Source organism: Oxyura jamaicensis, chromosome 11 (genome assembly GCF_011077185.1).
Source record: "Oxyura jamaicensis isolate SHBP4307 breed ruddy duck chromosome 11, BPBGC_Ojam_1.0, whole genome shotgun sequence".
Taxonomy (NCBI): domain Eukaryota; kingdom Metazoa; phylum Chordata; class Aves; order Anseriformes; family Anatidae; genus Oxyura; species Oxyura jamaicensis.
Window position 1 is genome coordinate 1,254,768 of NC_048903.1, and position 25,408 is coordinate 1,280,175.

The window sequence follows — 25,408 nt, forward strand, 5'->3', positions numbered from 1 at the left end:
AAAACTTGGGGAGCAGTGAACTCCCTTTAGCCCTGGGAACTCCCCTTAGCCCTGCGTCTGACCCTGCACAAGTGCCCTGAGCAGAGGCACTCAGGTGAAACGTGTTTGAGTGGACCACAGTGAGGGAGCTCAGAGCCACCTGGAGCTCCTCAGTGACTGAGCATGGGACAACCTGGGTTCAGTGACAAGTCTACAGCTGTCAGATGCTGCCCTTATGGGAGAGGGTTTATGACAGAGCTTCCCAGAGGTGAGGCTGCTTCCCCAGGGGCGACAAGGCTGTGCTGTGCAGGGCTGGGTGCTGCAGGAGCCCAGCAGAGCGGGTGAGCTGGGGACCAGGCTGTGACAAGACACAGGAGCGGGCACCTCTGTGAGCAGTCTCTTTGGGGGCAGTGCTGGCAGCTGTTTGATTTCTCTCTTTTTTTTTTTTTTTTTTTTAAAGGATATTTTAACATTCTCTCTGTCATCTGCACTTCCATCTGGCGCGTGGCTCTTTCCATGATCTGCCCTGTGTGGTGGCTGGTTCTTAGCCCTGGCACAGGTGACATCCCTGGGATAAGCACTGGGATCTGCTGTGAGATCCTGGATCACCGCTCAGTTTTGGGATCACCGCTCAGTTTTGGGATCAACACAGGGACCTGGCTGTGCTGTAGGCTGTGCTGGGGGAACCTTCACTGTGTGCTTTCCGTGGTCATTATCTGCTTTCCCTGAGCCTTCATTATTACTTTGAGACAAGGTGCTGCTCACCCACAGTCCCTCGTGTCTGTGCCTGTTTCCTTGCAGATACAGGGGGGATAAGAGCAGGGAAGCAAAGTTGGGTTGCGGCAGGAGGAGAAGGAGCATAGGGCCTGTGCATGGGGTGGGCACCGAGCGTCCCCACACCCAGCTCTGTGGCCTCCCACCCGCCACCGTGTCCCGCAGCCGCGGCCTCGCCGCCCATGTCCCCGCTGCTGTGGTGACGTGAGGCCTGCTGGGCGGCCCTGTTGCTTTGGGAACGAGGAGGGCAACAACAGCCCGGCAGCGACAGCGCTGTGCGGCGGGGACTGGTGTGAGTGCATCCACGGAGCGAGGAGGGAGGTTGTAGGGGGCTGGTCACGGGCCCCACAGCGGGGTGATGGTGGCTGTGTGTCCCCATCCCCTGTCCCGGATGAAATGGGGGGGCTTTTGGTGCAGGGACCTGGGGACCGGTGGGCTGGGGGGGAGGACACAACCCTGTGCAGACCCATGGATCAGGAGGGGATGCGGGTGCCTGTGGGGCAGGGTGGCCTCAGCCCTCCCAACATGCGGGGCAGTCAGCTGTGCTTGCCTCCTGTGGGACCTGTTCCCCTGCAAGGAAGCTGACTTTGGGGGGTGAGATTTCTCCCTGGAGTCAGATGAGGAGCAGGATTTGGGGATTTTTTGCTCCCCAAAAGTGAAAGATCCTAGATGTTTCCCTTTCTGCCTGTCTCTGAGCATGCAGGCCTGCAGCCAGTCTGGGGATGAGCCGTGGGGTGCTCAGCCTGGCTCCCAAAGGTCCCCAAGAGCCCTGGATGAGTTCTGTGGGCCTCCAGATCCCTGGTTCTTGTGGGGTTGTCCTGGCCTTAATTCTTTGTAAATGGGGCATGAGAGAGCAAGCATAACATGTGAAATGCTCTGAAGGTTTTTAATGAAAAATGCAGCAGGTGGCATAGATTGGAGAGTTTTGTGGTCGCCTTTTTCCTTGCAGTTTAAATCTGTAGGTGATTTTCTAAGAGGACACTCCTGGGTACATCTAGGGGAAAATGCAAAGGCTTGGTGTCACCGTGGTCCCAGCGGGGTGCAGACTGCTCTGAGGGTGTTTGGGAGCCTTGTGTCCCGTCTGAGGACAGGAATTGCTCTGTGAAGCCAAAGTATTTGTCATGAGGCTTGAGCCAGCCAAGGGGGGGTTCGGTAACTGAGGAGACTGCTCCTGCCTCTGCTTTTAGTTGGTTGCTTGTCTCCAGTTTGGTGTCCTTGAGTTGAATTTGTGCTTGAATTCATGTTTATGTTCTTCCAGAGATCAAAACTGCACTGCGAGAACTGGGTATATGAATACATATAGCCCTATTCCACAGAAGTTTTTGAAGACGGAGATTAAAACAGCTTGGTTTGGGTGGAGGTTGGTAGGATGTGAGCACTTCGGGCAATTCAGCTAAAGCTGGGTCCCTCAGGGTCACTGCTGGTGAGGGCAGATGGTCGGGATGCCAGCAGCGTGCAGCCTGTGCTATGCGCTGCTGGTGCTGCAGGGGCTGAGAGCTGGTTCAGAGAGGGACACAGGGATGCTGGCAGCCTCCCTTGTTCCAGCTTGGGTTGTGCAGGTAGGTGGTGGATTAATTAATTAATGCACATCGGCAGAACTGTAGCTACTGTTCACATGCCGTAAGCCCTCAGGGAATGAAGAATTGTTTCCTTTCACCTGAGCTGTTGTAAGCTAGTGCGAGTCGCGTGTCCTAGCACTTCTAGGGTAAGAAATCACATGTGGATACAGCCTGATATTCAGAGGAATCTTTCTGTGATTTCCATGAACTTTGGATCAGGTCTTGACAGTAGCTAAACAGCGATACTGCTCGGCTGATTCTGGATTCAGTGCTGCAGAGAAAGTTCTGACCCCATGCGCGGCTGCTTGTTCCTGACCTGGGCATCCATTTCTAGTCCTTTGGTTTGTTTTTCCATCCCCAAATTGTCAGCTGCTTGGAAGCTCTGCGTTGCAAACCAAAACAATGTTCCAGGTGCCAGGAAATAAGTAAACAGAAAAGAGTTGATGCCAGTTGCAAAGCCAGGGTAGCAGGGATCAAATGCTGGGAGAGGCAGCCAGGGAGGGCACATAACACCAGAAATACTTGATGCAGGAGCCACAGTTGCAAATTACAACGTGTGGGGCTGAGGAGCCTCCAGCAGACCCTTGGAGGGGAATTTGGGCCACCTCAGTGCCAGCTGAGAGCTGGCTTAGCAAAGTACCGGGAAGGCATAATGCTAGACTCCTATTAATTATCTTGGCTGTGGTAGAGCTTTTGTAATAAATTGCAGGACGACAGCACTTAAGTGATAAAATATGGAGGGAGCGGAATATAAAGGTGGCAGGTGAGGCTTCCTGGGTAGTGCGACTTGATTTAGAAATCACTGAACCACTTAGCAGTGAGCTGGAGGGGCAAGAGATTAGTCCTGGAAACTCTGCTTTTCCTTTCCTGGCTTCCTTGAGATGCTGTTTATATGGTAATTATGGCTAAGCAGGTGATTTCTAGGCAAGAAATGTGATCTCACTACTTAAGCCTGAGTGGGGCAAGATGATTTAGCTGAACAAAATTGTTCTATAGCATCCTGATGCTCGGCTTTAGCAGATCTGTCTCCCTCTTCCAGCAAAGTGTAATAGAAAGGCCAATTATTCAGTTACTCTGGTGAGATGCTTTATCTCTGTGGGAGGAAGGAGGAAGGATTTATTGGGTGTGCTGAAGGAGGGTTCAGCCCCAGCTCTGCAACCCTACAAGTGAGGCCAGGTGGTGGTGGGCTCGGGGCTTGGAGGGCCAGAGGTCAGTGTTGGACCAGCTCAGAGGCTGCTGCTGCAGCACCAGTGGCGTGGGATCCCTTGATATGAGAGTGCCAGCACATGGAATTCTTATGGGCACAAAACTGCCTTTACATGAACCCCTCTTTCTTTTTAATGTCTAAGAAATTGGCTATTTATTCCTCATTTCATGTCTCTTCTGTGCAGCATCCTCAGAGAGCTGTTCAGTTTTACTTTAGAGGGAAACTGTTGGTCAGATGCACCAAGGGATTTGGATGCTTTAGGGCCATATCTAAGTGCTTCCAGCAGCTTCTTCAGAAGAGCTTTTGCCAAGCTCACAGGCATCAAAGAGTCCCTCTGTGCCTCAATTTGCTGCTGAACGTTCTGAATTTCACAGTCCTGGCAGGATGGAGCTGGCACGAAGCCCTGCCTTGTGCCTACAGGTCCATGTGGGTGTGTTGGCTGTGTGACCCCGCGCTATATCATGAGCCAGGTAGTGTTTGGAGGTTCATGCTGCTGCCCTAAAGAGGTGAAGGGGCTTTTATCGACCCCCAGGGTAGCTCGTAAGTGCCTGGCAGAGGGGGGATGCTGGGCAGGCCCTTTGTGGCAAGGAGTCACTGCAGCAGCTTGAGCCCACATCATGAGACACACCTTTTTCCTGCTCTGTGAAGATGTTTCTGGTCTCTCTTATTTTTTTTTCCCTCCAGAGACTGCTTAGCATTGCACATGAAATAGTCATTAGCTAAAAGACTTTGTGATCCAAGGGAGCAGAGCCCACCGGCCCTTCCTCCATGCGGCACTGCTGGGACGGGAGGCAGTGACCTCACCTGCGCTGGCAGCCAGATGTCTAAGGTGCTCTGCTGGGACGGGTGGCCTTGGATCACCAAAGCTGAGGAGGGTTTTGAGCTGAGCTCACCCCTTCCTTGGGGGGCTTGCTTTAATGTGGGGAGGAGGAAACCTGTCTGGAAGGGGAGCGGTCAGAGCAGATGCTGACCTCGGTGCTCCAGCACTGCCCAGCTTGTAGCTGGATCTTGGCCTGGCTCAAGCTTGGGTGGGTCTGGGGACAGAGCAAGACATCAAAACCTTGCTTCAGATGAGATCCTGTCCTGAGTTATTCTTGCAGTCAGAAAACCTGCATCCAAGCCCAAAGTTTTGCAGGTCTCCTGAGTCCATAGCTAGCACCCAAGCTGGGGGAGCAGCCCAGCTGGGGCTCTGCACCTTTGTTTGATGAGGGCAGTTCTGTTCCTCCTTTCCTAGTCACAGGCTTGCAGGTTCAGTGACTTCGTCTGCTGCTTTGCCATGGCCCTAAAGCTGGGAGTGAAGCATCTGTGCGAGGCAGTGCCCTGCAGGAGCTGTGAGGGTGCTCGGTGCCAGCTCACGCTGATGGGATGCTGCTGCCCAGGAGCGCTGAGGGATTTGGCTCCCTCCATCTGCGCGGTGAGGCAGGAAAGTTTGGGCTGGAAGCAGGAAATTGGTGTGTGTACGTGTGCTAATTAGAGCAAGCTTATCAGAGAGGTGTTCACCAGGTGTGGCAGCAGCAGAGGACACCCCCAAAGGCACATCCAGTGCTGCGGTGACAAAGTGCTCTGCCCCTAGGTCAGGGTCCTCCCAGGGTGAAGAGAGCAGAAATTAAACCCTTGCTTTGTAAGATAGCACAGAAACTTTTTCTTTGCTCTTAAAGAAATGATTAACTTGTTTGTGGTGTCTGAATTAATTTGTCTGATGTTCTGCAATGTTAACAAATGCTACTCGAAGGCGTGCTTCCTGACGCTGCCGCAATCTTTCATTGCAGAGTGAGATGTTTAAGAAATAGATGGGCTGCAGTGGTTTGCACGGCTGTAACTCTTCTGAAGGCATTTCAGTGACATCAGAAACCCCTGCAGTAAGGGACCAAGTCAACCCACTGCAATTCTGAGGACATTCAAGGCAGAAAGCAGCCTTGGCTCCAGCCTAGAGCTGAAGAAATAAAAGCCCCGAATGCTTGAACATGTGTCTGTGCCCTCGGTGTGGGACTGGTGAGGGTGGCGAAGCCCCAGCTCCTTGCTGGGTTCGTGGGCCCTTCCCAGTGTGCTACTTGCAAGGAGCTGAGCTTGGTTTTGTTGCTGTGTTCCTGTCCCTTGTGGTGTTTTCTGCCTGGGGGAACCCGTGGAGGAACCTGAGCAGGAGGGAGGGGAGTGTGGCAGGGATGCTGTGTGTCCTGGATGCCAGCAGGGAGCTGGCTCTGCCTCCAGCCTTGCTGCAGGACGAGGTGCTGCTGCCCTGAGAAGCCCAATCTTCCCCCCGGAGCAGGGGGACCCCAGCAGCAGACAAACCAGAAACTTGTCGTGTGTCATGCTGAGCGCTCCCCTTCCCTGGGGTCCGTGGGCTGTGCCTTGGCAGGGTTGTGCCAGAGGGTTGAGGAGAGGGGGATGCAGGCAGCCCCCTTTCCAGGTCCCGTTGGTTGCCCTCCAGGTTCCCTTGGGACCCTCAGAAGCCACCGGCCCCGTCGGTAACTGCTCCCTGGCAGCACCGTTGTGCCAACGGCTCCCACTGGGCTGAGCAGAGCCACCCAACAGCCCCCGGCGGTTCGGGGAGCGAGGCCGGGCACTGCACGAGGTGAATCCTCCCCGAGGAGCCCAGGTTACCCACCCGAAGGTCGAGTCCCACCGCGGGGGGACCGTGTGCCTGGCCGAAGGGCACGTCTGAGGAGGTGGGAGCGGGTTAAGGAGCTCTTTCTGGGGGGCTGCTGGTGGTGGGCAGGGGGCGGTGGGCTCTCTCCAGCGGGCAGAAGTGGTGCTGTGCTGCGTCCCCCTCATCCCACCTCTCCAGGGAGTTGTGGCTGGCTTCTGAGCTGCCCCTTCGCTCCCGATGTGCGGGGAGCAGAGCCCTGGGGCTGCAGCAGCTCCGTGCTGGAGGCTGGGGAGAGCAGGGGGGGACCCGGGAGCACTCTGGAAATAGGCGCCGTGGGCATGATGGACAGGATTAATTTCGAGTGGAGTGAAATTACAGCTGGGAAATTGTAACAAATAATCCAGTTATTCTCAAGACCCAGCAATAAAGCACGGAAATCCAGATTAATGTTGTATCATCCCCGTTAAATTTCCCTTGAAAAATAGTTATTTCCAGCTTGAAATCCTAGCTTTTTGCTGGAGCGTGTCCCCGTGCCTGCAGGACAGGGCTGTGCTCTTATTCCTCACAAGGACAGAGGGGTGCAGCATCCTTAGGCATCTGGTTGTGCTTTTGGGGTCCGGGGCTGCCTTTTAGTCCCGTTAGTCCCATCCTTGTCCTACCTGAGCACTGTATAAAGGGCCTGGTACCATGAACATGTACAATACTCTTTAGGGAGTGAATTTAAAATATCCTGGGGCTGCTTTCTCTTCTGTCCTTTCCTGCATGCCCCTTTTGTGGCTGGGGAGATGTGGGGAGGGGTGGCCAGGCTGGAGGGGAACAGCCCACGGCCCTGCCAGCCCCTGCCCCTTGTGGAATGAGGTTCTGGAAAGCTGCAATTATGGAGGAGTCTTAAGTGGCCCTGCTTTCACACATGTTGTGTTTACATTTGAGCTAATTGCTCATGTTCTTTTAATGGTTTTATGCTCTTATTTCTACCGTTACAGCCTGTAGGGAGCTTTGGGTTGGGTGTTAAGTGAAAATTAGGGCCCTCATTCTCCACAGAGAAATGCTCCTGGGCACTGGGGTAATTTCATGCCTGGAAGAAATCCTATTTGCTGGATAACTTTTGTAACTTAAAACAACCCAATTAGCCTTGAAAACGGATAATTTCCCATCAGAGTATGGAACTCTATGCTCCAGTAGTTAGAAACGTAGCAAGGCTCCTTGCACAAAGGGAAAACTTGGCTGGTAAAGCAGGACAGGGCTGACTTGGTTAATGTGTGGGGCAGCCCCGATGCCTGACTCGAGGGGCTTAGTGGTGAGGTTTTGGCTGCTTGGGAGGAGGGGGGGGGGCTGAGCAGAGCTGCTGAGAACTCAGAAGTGTTTTCCTCTTCACTGTGCTTCACCAAGCAGGCAGGGAAGTTAGCTTTCTGCTCAAGAAGGGTGCCGCAGCCTGGGGACACGGGTGCATCCTGCGGTGCTCTGCGAGTGGCACCGTCTAGATCTGCACCCAGGGCCCCTGCGTGGCTCAGGGGAAGGAATGCTTCTCAGTCACCCGTGCCAGGAAGGAGGTGGCTTTTAGCCAGTGGGAACATACTGTGAGGTGGTGGGAGGCTCTTTTTCCAGACATGAGCATGGGTAAGAGGTGAGTGGATGCTGCTGGGGATCCTCGTGCTCTTTTCTGGGTAGGAGAGGTCATGTCTCCTCGTTGTCCTGTGAGAGTTGGGACAGTTCCCAGCTCCACCAGAGAACTGGATCTGGAGTCTTTGGGTCTCCAAGGGGCGCTTTGTATTGCTGTGTTGCTTCCTCCTGTGCCACGTGGATGTGAAATGCTCCTGTCCTGGCTCCGTGTTGCCCTGCGCTCTGCTCCATGATCCAGCCACAGCCTTGATGTGGTTCTTGTAGTTCTTGCCTGGCAGCCCTGATGCCTTCCAAGTTGTCTGGATTTTAAGTCCCCTTGCTACTTCTTGCAGGTAACCCAAGACATGGCTGCCAGCAAGCTCCATTGCTCCATGGAGTCCTCCAGAAGTCCTGATGGGTTCCAGGGCAAAGCGGTGTCACCTCGTAATTGGCTGGTGGCCAAGGCAGAGGAGCCTGTCACAGTAAGTACCTGCTGGGGCCAGGCAGGAGTGGGTGAGGCTGGTTTTTTTTGAGCACAGATCCAGCTCTGCAAACCACAATGGGATGAGCATGATCCCTCATCACCCCCAGATGCCTCTTATACATGCTGGTGGCCACCTGGTGCTGAGGCTCTGTCAAGGAGATGCCCCTGCAGGCTTCTGTAGGTGTCCGTGAGGCCAGTCCAGGGAGAGAAAAAGCACGGGTTAAAATGAGATGAACGAGGACTTGAGCCTGTTCCTCTCCCCTTTGGCATTGGCACAGCACTGCTTCCCTTGGCTTGCCCACCAGGGACACCTCTGCATGTGGAGGGGTTGTGAGCACTGAGTGGGGGGTTCTGACAGCTTCCTCCCCCCCCCTTCCTCAAAGGCCACAGCTCAATCCAGTGACACTAAAGAGGAAACAAATACCCAAAGAGCAGAAAACCCCAAACATGTCACATCGAATCACAACAGAGAGGCTAATGGGACAGAGCTGCTCCGTTAGAGTGAGTGTGTTCCGCTCTATATAATTAATTTACTGGTGATGAATATTTCAGCAGGTAACTTACGGGGCTTCCAGGACTGTCCTAGAGGCTGCAAGCACGAATTATTCATTGGTGGTGCATGAACAAGAAAAGCCTTTCTGGAGAAAGGCATTTCTGCAGCCCTCGCTGGTGTCTTGCCTTGCAGCTGACTCCCTCTGCCTTCCTGAAGGAGATGTCCCTCACCACCCAGCAGAGGCTGGCCACCGCTCAGGACACGCGCCGGCCCCACATTGTCCAGCTTCTGGACATGAGCGAAACCTCCCATCAGAAGGTAGCCTTTTCCTGCCCTTTTCCTCGTGGTTTGATGTGACATTTGCAGTGCCTCTCTGAACGCCCACGTGGCTTGGTGCTGGTGCCCTTTGGAAGTGCTGCTGGTGGTGGGGTTTGTCCTGCCTCGTGCTGGGGGAAAGGCAAAACACTTCCTGCCCTGCTGAGATGTCTCAATGCTGGGCCAACATAAACCCTGCTGAAATCAGTGGGTTTTGCTGGAGTTTAGCCATCCTTGCCGAAGCGCAGCACTGGGGGAAGGATGGAGCAGGACATGAGCTGCCCTTTTCCATCCTCTCTCTGAAATGGCCACCTCCCCTCTTGTTTCGGGGCAGTCGCTGACATGCTTGGGGTCCTGGCTCCCCTTGCTGGTGGCAGCATTGACCCTTGGAGTCTGTAGGCCCTATGCTAATTACTCAGACTCATCAACAAAAATGACTGCATCAATACTTTGGGCTGGAACAGCAGCTGGGACACCTGTAGGTGCTCGGCTTCAGGCTGCATGCTGCTGTCGGGTGCCTACAGCTGGCAGGGTGGGTGGATGTGCTGCATCCAGAGCAAGGCTCCTGCCTGCTCAAAGCTGCTTCTGAAGGGGCTGCTCAGCGTGTAACATGCTAGTGAGAGCTACTGAGCAGAGAATGGGCAGCCAGAGACCTGTAACAGGTTGCTCCAGGATTGCCCTAGACAGCGCAGGAGGTGGGGAGCAGCAGTATTAAATAAAACAATAATAGAATAAAAAAATCACCCCTCCCAGTAAAGCTCGTGGGAGAAGGGGATGCTAGATTCAGGCTTGCTCAAGTTTCCAGTAATGCTGACAAGGGGTGAACCTTACAACCATCCAGCATTCACCTTGCTTGCTTTTTTCTTGCCTCCTCTGTTGCTTTTTGGCTTCCCCTCCTACAGTACCATTCTGTGCTTGCTGGTTTCTAGGCTCCATATCCCCATAGGCTATTTGGGGACCCATGGGACTAAATCTGTGTCAGTCTTGGGATGAGTTATACCCTGTCTTGGAGCCCCATGCAAGCTTTTGGGCTTGGGTTCCTCCCTGAGGGCTCACAACTACCTTGGTGAGCACTTGAGAACTGCATGGCCATGTTGGCAGAGGGCTAAGCTGGAGGTGAGTGCAGTCTTGCTTTTGGCAAAGGCCTCCTTGAGAAACGCCTCCAGAGATGCCTGCTTAATGTGCTCCGGTAACTTGTGGTTGCTTCAGAAGGTAGGTGGGTGAGCTGCTGTTTCCCTAGAGGAGATGGGCAGGTGTCCCCCCAAGACCATGCAGTGCAGGATGCCCTTCGTGCATCCCTCCTCTCACGGATGCCTTGCATCTCCAGTTCTCAGCAGTTGACCTGGATCAGAGCTTGTTCCAGCCTTTCCCCTCAGAGGTGGTATTTCAGAGCTACGTCCCCTGCGAGGTCTACGAGGTGCCGCTGGTTCTGAGGAACAACGACGTGGTAAGTGTGGGGCACTGGGGGAAGAGCAGCATGCTCTGCTGTGACACAGCATAGCAAGTCCCCAACTGCAGTGAAGCATGCTCAGGATAACACATTCCATCTTCATTTTGCCAGGGTGTGGAAATTTTCCCACATTGTGGGGATCCTCCCCCTGGTGTTGGCTGTGCATTGGTGGGCTCTAACCCAAAGGAGCTCTTCCAGTCACATCCTTCCTCTGGAAAGCTCTGCTCTGATGGCATATTGAGTGCTGCTTAGTTCTTTCCTTCTTTCATCATGCTTCCCCTTGAAAGCTTAGTGCTGGGCTCCTGCTAAGCTTGGTTTGGTTCTGCCCCGACTTTTTTTTCTGCATGTGGCTCTCTGCTTCCCTTTGGAGAACCACAGCTTGTCCAGAGCAACGTACTCTTGAAGGCCTTTGCCTTTACTCGAAATAACTCCTTGCAGGTGGCATCCAAGAGATGTCCCTGTGGTGAAGAGGCATCTGAGCAGTGAGATGTGCCCAAGGGGAGGCCATGAACTGGCCCCTTCCCCAATCTACCTGCTGGGGGAGATGGGTGGGCACAAGGGACCTCAGGGGATGTGGCAGGTGGAGGAGCAGTGAGAGAAGGCAAGCATACCCGGAGACAACGGGGTGACCGTGGGTGCACTGTGGTCCCTCTCTTATTCTCAGGGAGCTCCACTCCTGACGTCTCCCTTGGGAATATCAATAAGATGCGGCTTGGATGTCCAATATTCACACAGTCTGCATGGAGATCTTAGGCACTTGGTGCCGTGGGTGTCCTCTTTCCTGGTGAAGACCCCCCTCGGTTCCTTTTGCTACTGCTCTGCTTCATTCCCACCAAGCCTCTTGGCTCCAGCCGCCCCGTTATCCGTGCGGCACTTCAGAACGTTTGTCTCTGCCAAGTGTCGGTCAACAGGCAAACAGTTAATTTGCTCTATTCATGCTTCCTCAAGTGGAAAAGAACATCTGCATCAACATTGCTGCCATTCCCAGTAAAAAATAATAAACTTGTACAGCTGCACCTTGGGATTTGTATGCCCTACCGGGGAGAGTGTGTGAATTGTTGATTTTTTTTTCCTGAAATGAGCTAGTTCTTAAAGTTATTAAGACCTCACCCAGTGGACAGTGCTGCTGTCAAAGCAGAATGAGCTCTAAGGAAAATCTTTGGTGTATTTTGTCATATGGAAATGACAATCCCAAGGGGGACTGTTGTATTCTGATTGTGTTGGCTTTTGGTAGTGTCCTGGAGAGAACAGAGCTGCGTGCTCCCGTAGCTTTCTCACCAGGTTCTCTGAATGATCCTGCCTAGTACCACGCAGTAACCTGAGACTGCTCTGTAAAGTCCAGTATGTTACGGAGAGGCTCTGCAATGACTTGGGTGCAGAAGTGCTCTGGTGTATATCTATCTTTTGTCTGTTGTGAAGAAGTGTTTCTGTCTTCAGGCTGCTCCTTACCCTCCAAGATGTTCTGGGTGGCTTTTGCTGAAGCCAGGGGCATGTGAACCCAATCTTCTGGAGATTTGGTGACCAAAATGTTCATGTGGTGGGGAATGGGCTCCTGGAATCTGCTGCCCCAGGTGTTGTGGAGATCCAAGGGCATTTGGAGACTTCAGGGCTGCCTTGGATGTGGGGTACCAGGCTCCTGCGGGTGCTGCAGACCTGATCTATGTTTCCGAGCCTCGTGTGGGGGTTGTTGTTCATCAGGGAAGCTGCCTGCTGGCTGAGACTGCCTGTTCAAGAGGCTGAGATGTGCTCTGGTGAGCTGGGGTCGATACCTGTGTACCTGAGGATGCCTTGCTTGCTGTCCTGGGGGGCAGCAGCAGGCAGCGCAGTGCCCGCAGGGACCAAGGCACACAAAGCTGCCTGGCTGCTATCACCAGGTGGCCTCCAGGGAACTGGGATAGGCTCTTGATAACAAAACCACCCTGTGAGGTGGTGCTGGCTGTGTATCAAGGCAGAAAATGCCTCCGAAGCCGGTAATTGATAGGCACAGCCTGGGGGGAGGAGGTAATGGCAGTCCAGCTGTCCATCACTCTGGCAAGCTGACTGCTCTCATCTCCTGGATCAGTCTTCCCAATGGACTGTGGTGCTCCCTTGCTTCTTCACAGGCCCCTTTAGCAGCTCTTAGTCACCCCCTTTTCTTCTGGGTCATCTTTGCCTTCCTATGTGTCTCCTTTTTATTCCCGGTGTATTGCTCACGTGTACCTCCAGGGCTAAAAGCGCTTTGGGAAGGTGGTTGAGGAAGGACGTCACCTAGACAGGGTCGTGTCTTTTCTCTGTTTCCACCTGGGCTGCAAAATCTGATAGCTTCACGTTTTCCCTGCAGGTTCCTCGGCTGGTGAAGGTCGTCCTGGAGAGCTCACCTTATTTCAAGTTGATCAGCCCCACTGACGTGTGCCGTAAGGTGGCACCTGGCATGCCTTCCACCTTCCGCGTCCTTTTCACCCCTGAGGAGAACAAGGTGAGACCAGAGGTCCCAGGAGGTTGGTGCCTTTTGGTGGAGAGTGAACCCATGGGGCTGGATTTGGAACAAATGAGGAGGTGTGGGTTTAGGGAGTTTTCCTGGTTTCAGTGGGGTTGTGCTGGATCCAGAACTGGGAGAAAGTCTTTCACCATGGTGGGAATCCTACTCAAGCTGTAGGCTCTTGTTTCAGGCTTCTTTTGTCCTTCAGCGCTGGAACATTTAACGTTCAATTGGTGTGGCTGTCCTTGTGCATGTTATTGCGAAGAGGGCTCTACCGATGGGCATGCATTCCATGCCACCGTGCTTGTTTCTGCACCAGGACAAATGTGTAAGGTCTCTCGGGGCATGGCTGCTTGCTCATCTCTTATCTGCTGCTTAGTTCTGCTTTAATTTCACAATTTGTCCCTTCCTAGAAGAGTAGATATAGACAACTACAAAGGAAATGCCCTGTGGTCCCTAGCTCGCTGTGCTTGTGGAATAATCTGTTCCTTTGGAGGGACTGAGAAATTATTTAACATCATTAATATTTAGGGTAAAAATGGGGCTTGCCTAGGGCAGTTCTACAAACTACCCAAGTGACACAAGAGTTTAGTCTCATGATGTAGGCTTTGTGAACTACACTGCTGCCTTTAAAATGTGATTTATCTGTATTAATTACTGAGTGTTCACTCTGGGGGAGGAAGAGGAAAATGGGTGCCCACAAAGGACAGAATGCCAGAAAGCTCAGAGGGGCAGCAGAACTATGTAGGGACATCACCAGAAGCAGAAGTCAGGTGGGATGACCCAGAGAGCACTTGGGAAACACAGCACCAGCATAGCTGGGAGGTGCACAGTGCCTTGAAACCCCCCTAAAAAGGGGTTCTGGGTGACCCAGGGAACTGGGGTGTAGGCACCAACCCCTCTGTCGTGTCTGGGGAGGTTGTCCTGGTGCGGGACTGCTTTATGGGATTTTCTTGCTCTTGTTCCTGATTCACGGGATGGAGCACAGAGCTGGGCTGCAGCTGTGAGCCCACAGTAAGAGCAGCATGCAAGTGGTTAGGGGCTGAATGCCACATGCCGTGTAGCCCTTGCTTGGAAAAACGAGTGCTTTCTTGCTTGTTGGGAGCACGCTGCATGGTTCAGTTGTCAAAATCAACGTGCTGCTGGCATGTCACAATTTGCATTGGCACCCGAGTTGCAGAAAAAATGCTCGTTTTTCTGCTGGGCATCGTTTCCAATGATTTACCCTGTCGTGCTCTGGTTGTGCCATAGGGGTGCCCTGGCAGCCCCTGTCTGGCTGGAAACCCTCGTGGAGCAAACCATCTGCAGAGAGGGATGCTCGTCTTGTCCTTTGGTTTTCTCTGTAGATTGTCTTGAAGGAAGGAGGCAAGAAGCATATAAAAACATAGCACAGCTTATTCTTTTTTCCCCCTCGCTTTCTATACTGTAGCAATACAATGTTCTCAGGCAATACCAGTTCAGTCTGTAAGGTTTGCAAAATTCATTGCTGATGCTCAGCGGAGACTGAATTTAATGCTCATTGATTAATATGAAATATGACAGGACGATGAGTTATTGCGTTACTGAAATTAACTCCTTTAAAATTCAGGCCAGCCCTGCTAGAGAAGCGTTGCAGCCTGCAGCAGCTATTGCAAGCGTATTTTTGGGAAGAGTCCTGCGGGGAGGAGAGAGGACAAAAGATTGAGGCAAATGAAGCTGGGGCAAAAGGGCTGGCTTCAAAGCACCCTGTGAACTGGTAGCTGAGGAAGGCAGCAGAAGGGTACCTGTTCCTGTGCGATGCTATCATCACACTCCAGCCTCTCCTCTCTTAATGGCCCTTATTTTCTAGCCTTTATGGTATCATGGTTTCAGCAGGGAGCTTCCCCTGGTAGACTTCCTACATTACCTCACCCTACAGAACTTCTTTTTTTTTTTTTTTTCATTTGTCTGCTGCAAAGAATTCATTGAGGTATTTTGAAGTTAGGTGGCTGGCACCTGAGTTTGCTGGCTTCTTGGGCAGTTAATTACTGTCACGCTGCTATCAACCTTAACGTGAGCCCGGGATGACATCCCCGATGCCAGCAGCTGTGTTCATTTCAGTGGGCACTCAGACAAATGCCAGCAGTCACACTTTGAAGGCTGGAGCTTGCGACTTACTACCTTTCGAAGGTGAATAAGGGAAAAGGCAGCGTTGTGCAATGATTTCTACTTTCCTGGAACCAGAGGTGTCGTGTGAAGGATGAGGTCATATTTTCATGGAAATCTATAGCCTAAAGCTGGGTGTAAATACAGCACAACCTTTAACTCATGCAAGTGATGCAACCCCTCTCTCTTCCAGGCAGGTTTGTTTAGGGAAGTGCCTTTAAGCAGTCTGCTGAGGGGTTGCAGTTGTGAAGCACAGCAGGGTTTAGGCCAGTTTCAGCTACGCCCTTAGACCGTAGCTGAGTGGGTGGTGAGGCCGGTGTCCTGGTGGTGCAGCAGGGGTTTGCAGCCATCACTGTCCCATTCTCTGCAGCAGACCCCATGTGTCGCCGTGCAGGTGGCCCTGGTGCTTGTGCCCCATGCAGGGGCTTGAGCTGGGGCAGGTATTAATTCCTCGGGCTTTTATGTACATCCCTGTTGATCTACTCCCTCCTTAGCAGTGACAATGACTTGAAAATAAGTTCCCGTTTTTTCCCTCAAATACCTCCAGTTGCTGAAGTTTCTTGCCTTGTTATCCCACTGCTGATCTGGGCTCCTCGTGTCCTGCCCTGTCTACCTGGCATCTGGAGAGGAGAGATAAGGAAATATGGCATGCCAAGACTTAATAAGGCATGCAGCTTTCAATTGGATTTACAATGCCCGTGTTACACCAGGGTGGCCAAAATAACAACAGCAGAAAGTAAATTACTTGCTTTATTTGCTAGTGTGGTTTCTGAGTATCCAAACAGCCCAGAACAAGAAGTATACAGATAACAGGAGCTTTAAATTGGCAGGGGCTGCCCTTCTCCTTTATTTTAGAGGGCTTAGGCTTCAAGACTGAGTACAAAATTGCTAATTCAGAAAGGCTTGCTGCTGCTGAAACTCCCTCCTGAAACATGATATTGAATTCTGCAGGTATTGCTGCAGTTCCCTTCCTGGCATTTTACCCTCTAAAGATGAGAAGCCAGAGCCCTTCTGCAGTTTCCAGTGAAAATCTGAGATGTGTCTAGAAAAAAATACTTTTCTTTATTCCTTTTTTACATCTTGGATGTGACAGCATCTGTTACTGCAACTCTGAACCCCGGCTGAGCAGGCAGTGAGTGCACTGTGCCTTGCTGCTGGAGCAAGGTCTGCAGCCTGGCGGCGTCCTGGTGCCCGGGGCAGGGAGGAGGAGGCAGGAAAGCCCAGGCACACAGGGCTCTGAATGGGTTCTGGCTAAGGAAGCTCGATGCTAAGTGTAATTCCTACTAAAACTTTATACCATTGCATACTTGAAGCGGTAAGGAGACAATCTCAAATGAGTTCAGTGCCCCAGGTAGGCATGCCAGCAAGGCACCAATCACCTATTACAGAGAATTTACAAGGGAGACATGATTAAGGCATCAACCATGCCAGAATATTCAGCACAGAGGAAGCAAAGCTATCTTCTGCATCCCCTGAGGCTAGGATGAGATGTAGAGGGAAATGGAGATCAGACATAAGGAGAACTTTGTAAGTCTGGGTTAGAGCTGGAATAGTTTCTAGGGATGGGAAAGAATTGTTAGTGCTAAAAGTGCCTGTTGGGGATCTCAGGGCTGAGATGCTTTGGGGTGGGAAGATGGACCAGATAGACCTTAAGGGGCTGTATCCCCAGCCTTGTTATTCATGGCACTGCAGGGCAGTGGTGGGGAATAAACACCCTGTGCAGCAACCGGCCATTACAGCAGCTGTGGTGTCCAGCTTAGGTGCTTCATCCGAGACTGGCTGTGGGTTGCGTGTGTGGTTCTTTTCACGCTCTAATCCCTTATGTGAAATCCTTCTGTGTTGGCGCTTCAGAATCAAAGTGTCAGGTAATTTTGTCCTCTGATGGCATAGAGGTGTCTCTGCCAGCTTGCTGCGAGAGCAGGTGAAGCTATGGGACTGCTTCCTCTTTGCAAGTTAACGGGCCTCTACTGGTCATGCCACTGGAATGAAAGGTCATTAAATAAAAACTACTACTGCATTATTGAGCAAAGTGACAGAAAACAGCAGTTTTCCTTCTGCTGTGATAAACGCACTTTTGCTGATCCTGTTTCTTTCCCCGCAGGATTACTTCCATGAGCTCACCTGCATCACGGAGAGGGAGAAGTTCATCGTGCCTATCCGAGCCATCGGTGCCCGAGCTATCCTGGACTTCCCCGACCAGCTCAACTTCTCAGTCTGCCCAGTCAAGCACAGCACCCAAAGAACTCTGCTGGTTCGCAACGTCGGGAACCGGGAGGCCCACTACCGCATCAGCACCCAGAGGTAAAGGAGCTTGGCATCCCGATTGTGCACAGCACCGCTGTGTGATGGCATTGAGAGCCAGAGCATCCATGCATCTGTGTAGTAGCAGCTGGAAACGGGCAGGATGTGGGGTTTGCAGTTGCTTACTGCTTTAGGAATGGTGCAGTCTTTGATAACGGCAGCTTGTGGAGTTCTGTACTGTGGCGGTGTGTATCCAGCACGGCAGCTCACAAAGGTTCTGCTGGGTTGAAGGGACACATGCATGAAGGCAATGTGATGCCCTGGGGCTGGGCCAGGTCCTGCATGGCAGACAGCTGTGGAAGCTCAGGTCAGGTAGACCTAGAGCAGGGTTTGGAAATGGTTAGCTAGGAGCTGGTGAAAGAGCCCATAAATAATTTATTGCTTAGGATCAGAGCTCAGAAGGTCAAAGCAGTTGGTAGTGAAGCCCTGAAAATAACACTGTGGTTGGGGACCTTTATTTTGCTGTAGGTTTTATCTGGTCCCTGGGACCGAATATTAAGTGGAACGAGATCTACAGTGGAGATGAGCAGACTCTGACTTCAAAACTGCTCTGCAGCCCCAAGCGCTAGTGGGGGCAAAAATGCAGCAAGTAACTAGTGCAGGGATGGGGCCCCACCAAAGGCTGGTGAAGTTTCATAAGCAGGCTGCTGGGATGCTGCTCCTCGCTGGTGCCTTCCTAGGGATCAGCTTGTGGGGCCACAAAGGGGAGCAGGGAGGAGCATGGTGTCCTTGGAAGGGGAAGGGGTGCATCCAACACAAATCTCACATGTATGCTGCTGCCTCTGCTGAAGCCTTGTAGCAGGGAAAAAACTGGCGAGGTGCTTAGCATCTTTTCCAGTACACTTAACGACTCTTTTATCAAGTGATATAGCATATGTTGAATGCTATGGATATTAAAAGTTTAAGTTCAGTGATCAAATACCGCAGTCCTGATTTGCAATAAGGAAATGGGAAACATTAGAAAAGTTTTCTCCAACTACACAAAAAGCAGAGCTCTGGGTAACTGGATTCTGTGCATATGAAGATCAAAAGCCGATATGATTTCCCTTGTCTGTTGAGGGCGTCTGTCATCTCTTCTGTTTCATTACCAACTTCAGAAAACCAGTTTGAAATTTCAAACAGATGATTTAAATCCTTGAATATGAGCACCATTTCATTCTAATTAAGAGTGGCACCCACTTTCATTCAGATTTCTTCTGAGCTACTCAGAAGTTTCTGTGTTTCTGCTTTCTCTCTTTCTGCTTTTGTTCACTGAAATGTCATAAAGAATTCTTCAGTTGGAACTTTGTGAAAGGTTGAGTTCCTCTAATGCCTGCCTACTATCTGTCTATGTGCATTCACAGGTGTATAGGAAATGGGAGAAATCTGGGGAAAATGTGAAATGGAAATGGGATGATTTTGAATTGTCAGGTAGAATCATACAACAGTTTAGGCTGGAAGGGACCTCTGGAGATCACTGGAGCAAATGCCCAGCTCATAAGCAGACCAGCATCAGAGTTTGATCAGCTTTGCAAGTGACACAGCTTCCTACTCAGGGCATTTTTGTGTTGAGTTTTCAATGTCTTCAACATTGGAGGTTCCATTGCTTCTCTGGCTTCCAGTGTTTGACTGCCTGCATGGTGCTACTTTTTTCCCCAAGATCTGCTGAGATTTTCCACTACTGCACCTTGTATCCACTTTCCCTTGCCTTGTCCCTGCACATCTCCAAGATCTCCTCTCTGCCCTCGCTTTATGTAGCTGTAAGCAGCAGTGAGATTTGTCTTCATCTTTCCTTCCAAAGGCTGAGCAAACTTCCGAAGGCATCTCCCTGTGCCCCAGCCCTACCAAGTCGGCTTTTACCAGACTTATCCTGCCTGCTCTGTCTCATCTGGGAACCCCTGAGATGGGCACAGCCTTCCAGAGCTGTTCTCCCAAGAACTGAGCAGAGGGCAGTAATCCCTTCCCTGGAGCTGCTGGTGCCCTCTTGTCCATGCTGTCCTGCGTGCGCTCGGCCACCTACCTGTGCTCCTCTTGTCACCAAGCAGCACCCTGAGGTCCTCTTCTGTAGAAACATTTTCTATCCATCAGCACCCAGCCTGTGCTGCTGCCTGGGGTTATTCTGTCCCATGTCTTTCAGGGCCCTCAACCATACCCGTGAATTTCCACGTTTGTGAGTGAGCCTCGTTGCTGCTTCTGATAGCAGGGCCCCGTGGCTGGCTCCTTGCTTGCTGTGCTGCGGGCACAGACGTACGCTGAGCTCTGAGGTGAGGCTCTTGCTTCCAGCAACCCCAGGAGGAAAGAACTGGCCTCCCCCTGATGTGACAAGGGGATCTGAGCTAGGCAGACGTGCTGCTCTGCAGGCTAATAGATCATTAGCTGGCAATTGTCTCTGAACGAATATATTTACACCGGCTTTAACAAAAGAGGCCGATTTCCTACTAATGTTAGGGGATTAATTTCCCTGTTAGAGAGGGTGGAACAAAGGCTTGCATCATTATTAACAGAGGTAGTGAAGATTTAGCTAAATAAGTCACTACCTCCTGTGAATGACTTCCATAACGACTCAGTGATTAATTATGGTCACGGTGCGTTTTAAATTGTGCCGGGAGCTTTGGAAATGAATGACTTATGTTCCCTGTCCTAGAGAGCTTAGTGTAAATACGAGGTGCGGCAATCAAGAGTTATGGCATAGGTGCTTTGGGGAAGGAGTGCCAGCTTTATGGGCTTAAATTTGGACAATTTTATTCTGTTCTTATTTAGCAGATTATTTAAGCAGTTTAAGTAAAATGTTGTTTTTTTTTTTGTTTGTTTGTTTCTAAATAAAGACACATTGTTTTGCAGCCCATCTAAATGTCACACAGCATCTCTGTGTGTTGATATGTACACACATGCATGTGGTAGGGAGAAGAACTGGTCGAATAGAAGGGAACTGGAAACCTGTCTAAGCTTCTAGAGCCATCACCCAAGGTCTGTCTTACATATTCCTTCTGCTTTCTTCTGTTCTTTTTTCTCCATTCACGCAACTGAAAGTTCTGTTTTTGTTGCTGTAACTTCTGTGTTGTTTTTGGTTGGTTGGTTGGTTGGTTTTGGCCTAAAGAAATTCAGTCTCTCCCATGTTCATGAGCCTGCTGCAGAAGCCACCATTTCCTAGCTCGTATTGCTCGTTACTTTTCTTTGCCTCCTTTCTCTGCATTCCCTTCTCTGCAGCACTAAACATATGCTGTCTGCTTTCCCCTTCAATGCATCTCTCAGTCCTGGGAAAACTGCACATGCGATGGCAAATGCCAACACTTCCTTTCAGTTGGAGCTCAGCTCTTGCAACTGGTCAGTTCATGAGGATGCTCCCTACCTGCTGCTCATTTGTCTGAGGACCCCTATGGCTTTGCACGCTTCAGCCCAGGGAACAGCTCCTAAATGAAACCATGGAGCTAACTCAGCATCCTTCTGCTGCTCCCTGTCCAGAACTTTCCCTTTCCATGGCATCTACCAGAAAACATCACCGTGTTTTGACCACTGGTGAACAAAACATTCCCCATTGTGCAGTCTGGCATTATCTTGCCTGTGTTCCCTCTGTGTGGCCATACCCAACTCTTTCTGCAAAGCTTGATAATAAAAAATAATAATAGCATAAATATAGAAAGCCTCTTCCTCTCCTTTTCATTGTTAAGGCAGGATAATGAGTTTCTTCTCTGATATTCAGGAAGATAAATGTCATTCCAGTACACTCGAGTTAAAAATGGTGTCTGGAAGCATATCTCAGTGCGGCACTGCCTTCTTTCTTTAACCCCATTGTTGACAACGGCAAGCATAGTGGTATGCCATGCTCCAGGGCTAGAGAGGATTGGCCTGAGATTTGGGAATGCCCCCACCAAGCCCTGGAAGCTGAGATGGAGGCTGGCAGGGTGCAGGCTGGCTGGAGCAGGGTGCACAGGAAGACACGGCTGCAGCCATGGAGCCTTGGCCGTCCTCTGCTTTGGCAGCAGAGCTGTGGAACCAGCAAAAGAAGCTGCAAAGTGGTGTGCTGAAATTCCCCATTCCTGCTCTTCCTAAGCTTTTCTGCAATGGCCCAATGTCCCCTTCCAGTCCAGCACCATCTTCAGAAAGTTCAGCAAGCATCTTCATCACCCCTCTCCAACAGAAGATGAACACTTAGGGGCTTGCTTGGGAGAGGTGCTCCTCGAGAGTTGTGGCTGCTGCCTTGCGCTCAGTTTAGCCAAACAGCACAGGGAAATGAAGCAAGTAAAGGCTGGGCAGCTTCAGCAACAGAATTTTGGTTTGAAGGGCCAGTGAAGAAGCTCTGCCTGCTGCTTTTCCTTTCCATCCAGAGTCTGATGTCAGAGATGTCTCTGCAAGGAGGCGTGGGGCTGGTGGGATATCATAGGCTACAAAGACCATCCAGTGGTAAGAAAACAGACCGTGGATGCGGTGAAAGAGCAGGAAGCTGCTGACTCCAGGCAGGGCTTTTCAGCACAGATGTGGAGTCTTGGATGATTTGGTCCAACAGAATCAGTTTACTGGAACGGTTACAAGCTTGATTGTGGCTGCTATACCATTACTAAAATTAATATATGCTGAGATTTAATGATCTTTGTGTTTTTCCTGCAAAAGGTCTTAATGGATAGCTGAGGCAATTCAATCATCAGTAGATTGTGTTGTTGTCTTTGGGGCAGAAGGTAGCTTTTAATAAAATCAGGCAGAAGGCTGAAAAGTGATTATTTTTTTCACTTGATTCTCCCGAATCAAATGTTTTTAAAATGCAGATTAAGCCCCTAGTAGACCAAAGAGAAAGTTTGTTTGGTCATGGAGATGAGCATACCATGCGAGCTGGTGAAAGAGCATCCTTCATGCTGTGTTTACCAAATGGTTGTAGGAGAAAGGTGGCACAATGGTTTGAAAGCCTGAGTCATGGCTTTACTCTGTCGCTTGTTTCTAAGTTGTCAGGAGTATTTGGTGTCCTCATGGAACACGACGTTTGTCAGCCCTGTAAAGAAGGGGAGCTGATGCCTGGTGAAGGCAAGTTGTAAATGCCAAAATGTTTCATTATGAAATTGTTTCAAGCCTAGCATCAACCCCTTTCCCAAGGGCAGTAATAGACAAGATCTCAGCAGGAACCAGCAGAAAGGCCTCCTGCAGCTTGGCATGGCAAGTACCTACATACAGGCTGGGGATCTGCCTGTCATTGCAAGGTACCACGGGCTTATTATAGATCTGGACCCATGAAGCTTTGATGTGCACCAAAACAAGCATCCACACAGACACAGTTGAAAAGTATGTCAGAAGAAAAGAAGCTGTTACAAAACAAACCCCAAAGCTTATCTGTTGAAAGATTTTCTGTCCTTTGGGAGCAGCAGTGATTCATTAAAAGGGCAGATCTAAGAGGGCCAGAATTATCTTAAAGAACAGCTTACAATTAAATCACAATTAATGGATAAAAGGTTGAGGTTTAGCCTGCCAGCTCCATCTCTTGGCAGTGGTTTTCACTTGGCTATTACAACACATCAGCGATGTCTCCTCACCCTTTCTTATCTGTGGACTGCAGGGAACAGCATAGTTGTTTTGCCAGAAGTTTGGAAGAGTTAAGTTCAACCATGGGGCTTGCATTTGGGGTCTTGGAGCACCAGGTCCACGCAAGGGGTGGTGAGCTCCTGCCACAGCAGAAGCAGTTGTCCTGTGGGTATGGCATGGGGTGGGATGTAGGAAGTGCGGTGTCTGATTCATGCTCAGTTTTTCAATGATCTGAATTACGGCTCTTGGCTATTCTCTGTTTCTCCTGACAGATAACAGGGCATTCATCTTGCCGGGTGGCCACCATCTGGAATGGGATGTATAGGCTCCCTCTAAAGCAGCACGGAGAAGTCACCTGAGGATGAGCTGGTTTTGCCAATTTGTCTGATGTTGTGCTTGTGTGGGGCGCAACACAGTCCTGAACTTGGCTGGATCCTCCTCCTCTTGTGAAAATGCAAATTTGGGACAATGCCCTGAGTGTCCAGCATCCTCTGAGGCCTCCCCTGGGAGCGTTGCTGTCCTCGCAGCCATCCGAGGAGGGCCACAGGCATGGGGAAGGAGGGGGGCGATGGAGCCAAGGTAGTGCCGAGGTGTTGTCAGGAACCCCCCTTGTTAGCAGCTCTTCTCAGCTGGAAAGAGTTTGGGGTATCAAAACAGAAAAACCCGTTGTGTCTTTCCTCTGGGGATCACAGCCCAGCGTCAGCTCAGCGTGGGCCACGGTCTGGCAGGACACACGGCGGGGTGACCTGCTTGGGAATAGGGGGGCTGCATCCCCTTCTCCAGCCTGACAGAAGAAACAAACCTTATCCCTGAAAAATCCTTTTTGGGGACTGCAACACCTTCCATAAGCTACCTGAGGGCTTCTCGCTCAGCTCCAGAGGGGACCTCTCTGCCCTGGCCCAGGCCCTCAGTGCCATGAGGCTCTGGGGCAACATGGATAGCCCTGGCCATCAGCCACAATGCGGGACTATGCAGCAGCCCCGTGCTCCTGACACGTCCCACATCCAAGCACCAGCAGCAGCGCTCTCACTACGAGTAATGGGAACAGGTCAGTCTGCTAATTGCAGCTCTATCTCATTACTGAGCGGAAATGCCAGCAGTTTTATCAGCTGTCACTACTCATCTGAACAAAGTTCAGCTTGCGCACAGGTCCAGTTGTTCTCGTTATTTTTGTGGGTGCATTGCATCCTCTAATCATGGTAAAAGAAAAAAGAAAAAAGAAAAAAAAAAAAAAACTCTTCAGAACAAGTTTTGGAGGTGGCAATTTGTCCACCAGCACAGTACTGAACAATAACTTGGGTCTTCTGAGTGGGGCTGTGCCGGCTGCCACCTTCCATCTGACTTTTCTTGAGAGCTATCCCCGACCATTAAGACAGAGTTTCACGTCTGTCAGCTAAGAACTGTTTACTTGGTGTCAAATCAGAACTGTTCATAGTAAAACCAAGGTAGGCTGACACATTTTAATAGGTATTTCCAGCACCTTGCACAGAATTTTTTCTGTTGGGCCAAGCAAGCATAATTCCCAAGCTTGGATTACAGCCCAGGCTACGTGGCTTCTGCGTATGTTGAACCCCTCCTGTTGATCCCACATTGGTGTGCTTCGTTTGGCCAGGGACTGAATCCTAGCTAAATGAAAATGGGATGCTCCTTTTGTTTCTCTATTTTCTTTGCTGTGGTATCACCAGTCTGCATTTGTACTCAGGTTTCTCTGATTGTTCCTTTTCTTCTTCTTATAGCAGCTTTCATTGAGATGCTGGTATAACGTGCCCTTTCTTAGGCTAAAACAGGTTGTTTTCAAAGAAAGAAGACTGAATTCTGCAAATTAAATCATAATTATTCTCTGGTCTTCTAGGAAGACTCTTCCCTGTATCTGATTTCTAGGCTGTAATCTCTTTGGAACAGACACAGCCTTGACATTTACATCTCCTGAGGTGAGGTTTATAGGTGGAAGGGTAAGAAAGACTGGAGGAAATTGGGGTCAGCTTGGCATGCAAATAGCAGTTTTGGTCTCTGCTGTTCAAAAACAATCCTCTGATTGCGTTGCTAGCAGTCTGACTCTTGGGACTCGCTGCAGAGAGGCAGAGCAGGATGCAGAACATGGGGAGAAGAGGTCACTTTGCTCTGTGTGATCTTCTGAGGGCTGGATCTCTTCAGAAGTGGTGGTAGCTGTATTTCTGATCCTGTGTTCTGTTCTCACTATGCGGCTGTGTTACTTGGTATTGGCTTTCAGAGGGAAGGAGGTGAGCTAGTTCTAGGCCCCAAAGGGATTGTGGTCCCCAGATCTGCTATGATATTCCTGATGTCTTTCTTTGCGTTGCAGCCCGTTCTCTGTTGATCCCTCTGTTGGGACTCTTGGGATTGGTGACACCATGCAAGTCACGGTGGAGTTCCACCCGCTGAAGACTGGGGACCATTCCAGCTCCCTGCTGGTTCACTACGACACGGGTGAGTGCGGGACAGAGCGTGTTCCTTCGGGACAGAGCCCTCCCCAAAACAAGCAGTGTTAAGTTTACCTCCCACACCAGTCACCGGTCGTCACTCCTCATCGTCCCAGCCAGCTCCCTTCCCTTCTAGGCAGAGAAGCCCAGAAGGAT

At 50.9% G+C, this 25,408-nt stretch overlaps 1 protein-coding gene across 13 annotated transcripts in view; it reads left to right on the top strand.

Annotated features, from left to right (window-relative positions):
- The first annotated feature begins 205 nt into the window (after positions 1 to 205).
- HYDIN (HYDIN axonemal central pair apparatus protein) overlaps positions 206 to 25,408 on the top strand; it is a 127,215-nt gene continuing 102,012 nt past the window's right edge. For 9 of the 13 annotated variants that reach the window (XM_035336922.1, XM_035336930.1, XM_035336927.1 and 6 more), the window contains exons 1-7: positions 206 to 320; positions 8,059 to 8,187; positions 8,875 to 9,000; positions 10,325 to 10,444; positions 12,768 to 12,902; positions 17,131 to 17,330; positions 25,135 to 25,259. In XM_035336922.1, the coding sequence (XP_035192813.1) occupies positions 8,071 to 8,187; positions 8,875 to 9,000; positions 10,325 to 10,444; positions 12,768 to 12,902; positions 17,131 to 17,330; positions 25,135 to 25,259 (823 nt within the window). In that variant the 5' untranslated portion in view covers positions 206 to 320; positions 8,059 to 8,070. Of the gene's footprint in view, positions 321 to 1,015; positions 1,044 to 2,007; positions 2,114 to 5,987; positions 6,092 to 8,058; positions 8,188 to 8,874; positions 9,001 to 10,324; positions 10,445 to 12,767; positions 12,903 to 17,130; positions 17,331 to 23,713; positions 23,863 to 25,134; positions 25,260 to 25,408 lie in introns of those variants that run through there. The other 4 variants (XM_035336924.1, XM_035336923.1, XM_035336925.1 and 1 more) reach the window with 4 other exon arrangements.